At 37.7% G+C, this 1,911-nt stretch overlaps 1 protein-coding gene across 1 annotated transcript in view; it reads right to left on the bottom strand.

Annotated features, from left to right (window-relative positions):
• Nucleotides 1–1,605, bottom strand: part of LOC107732191 (CCR4-NOT transcription complex subunit 11) — a gene marked incomplete at its 5' end in the record, with an annotated part of 12,684 nt that extends 11,079 nt beyond the window's left edge. Inside the window, 2 exons of the mRNA XM_016543465.1 lie at nucleotides 92–244; nucleotides 1,431–1,605. Of these exons, the coding sequence (XP_016398951.1) occupies nucleotides 92–244; nucleotides 1,431–1,605 (328 nt within the window). The remainder of the gene's footprint in view (nucleotides 1–91; nucleotides 245–1,430) is intronic.
• Between the last annotated feature and the right edge of the window lie 306 nt (nucleotides 1,606–1,911).

Below are 1,911 nucleotides of genomic sequence, written 5' to 3'. Positions count from 1 at the left end.
ATCTTGAATGACATGGGGGTGAGTAAATGATCAGGAAATGTTTATTCTTCTCCTTTAAAACACATCAGAAACACGAGCATGTCACACTCACTCTCCAGAGGCGGCCGCGGGCCGGTCACCAGCGACTCTGTGATCTGATTGGCCACGGAGCTGTCAAAGCCCGAGTTAGAGGAGTCTGGGTCGGGGTCGCTGAGCAGGCTGGGAAAACTGGCCTTACTCTGAGTGGGCAGCTCCGACTGACGCTCTGAACCAAAGACACAAACCATCAGTGAAACTCACAGCTCATCATTATACATCTGTGGAATACTTATCGCTCAGCTCTTTATATGAAGTTGGATATAAAACTACATCCAACTCAAACTCAAAAAGCAGAAATGTTTCACCCACTAGTTCTCCAAACATTTGTATGAGGAATGGCGGTACAGAATTTCAGCTTCAACAAGACCCACAGCAGCTGTTGCTTTAGTCTAATTTACTCAATCTTGCGCACTTTTGCAGACATTTGAAAAGATGATTTAGCACAAGGCTGTTCAAAATGCAAAAGTGATCACCGATGGAAACTTTTGGGTGAATCTAAACAGATTTCAGATATGAGTCGTGTCTTAGACCGCCGGTCAAATTTTGAAATAATTAAGATGTTTTACTGCTTTTGAAAGAAGTCTCTTCTGCTCACCAAGGCTGCAATTATTTAATCAAAAATACTTTAAAAAATGTGAAATATTATTATAATGTAAAACAGCTGTTTTCTGTGTGAATATCTGTTAAACTGTAATTTATTTCTGTGATGCTCAGCTGTATTTTCAGCATCATTACTCCAGTCTTCAGTGTCACATGATCTTCAGAAATCATTCTAATATGCTGATTTGCTGCTCAAGAAACATTTCTGATTATTATCAATGTTGAAAACAGTTGTGCTGCACCATATTTCTGTGGAAACTGTGATACATTATCATTCAAAAGTTAGTAAGTTAGATTAAAAAAAAAAGAGGTACTTATTAACACTTATTAATCAAGAACTCATTAAATTGATCAAATGTTATAGTAAAGACATTTATAATATTACAAACATCATATTATGCATATGATATTATACATCATGTTAGCATTTGTTGTACTGCTTTTAATTTATGCTTATCAGCATATTAGAATGATTTCTGAAGATCATGTGACACTGAAAACTGGAGTAATGATGCTGAAAATACAGCTTTGATCACAGAAATAAATTACAGTTTAACAGATATTCACATAGAAAACAGCTGTTTTACATTCTAATAATATTTCACCATTTTATACTGTATTTTTGATCAAATAAGTGCAGCCCTGATGAGCAGAAGAGACTTTTCAGAAAAGTTACAGCAGTTGTGTAAGTGACTGTAAACAGGCAGTCTGGCAGTGTCAGCGCAGCTGTAGATGTGTGTGGTGTGTAGTACCGGCGAGCGCCAGCTGCAGTCCGCTGATGTCTATGGTCTGCGGTGTGGAGCTCATGTCCATGCTGGACACTTGTCTCGGCGTCTTCTTGAAGAGCTCTCGCGGCGGAGCGAGCATCAGCTGAGACAGGAAGTACTTCTCCGGCAGCGTGATGGGAGGAAGAAAACCTGCACGGAAGCATTAAAAGATGCTTTTTTTAGAAAAAAAAATGCTTTATTTTCACGGCAGATGATTACAGCGTTTCACTAGATTTGTAGTGAGATGCGTTTTTGTTTTTGTAAGCCTGTTTTCACTGAAAATGGAGTTTTCCTTCAAAATAAAAGCTTAATAAAAGTGCAGTAAGAACTGCAGACAGCTAACGGTTTAAATGCAGTCCAGATTCAAAATATCTCTTTCAAGTGTAGAAATTAGGAAAGAAGTATTGTAATTTCCCTGCTGTAGTGTAAAGCAAAAATAATATACCTATGAAATATTCATTTATTT

This window comes from Sinocyclocheilus rhinocerous, unplaced genomic scaffold, assembly GCF_001515625.1.
Source record: "Sinocyclocheilus rhinocerous isolate Xijiao unplaced genomic scaffold, SAMN03320098_v1.1 scaffold1511, whole genome shotgun sequence".
Classification (NCBI taxonomy): domain Eukaryota; kingdom Metazoa; phylum Chordata; class Actinopteri; order Cypriniformes; family Cyprinidae; genus Sinocyclocheilus; species Sinocyclocheilus rhinocerous.
This window is presented reverse-complemented; position numbering and strand designations above follow the sequence as displayed.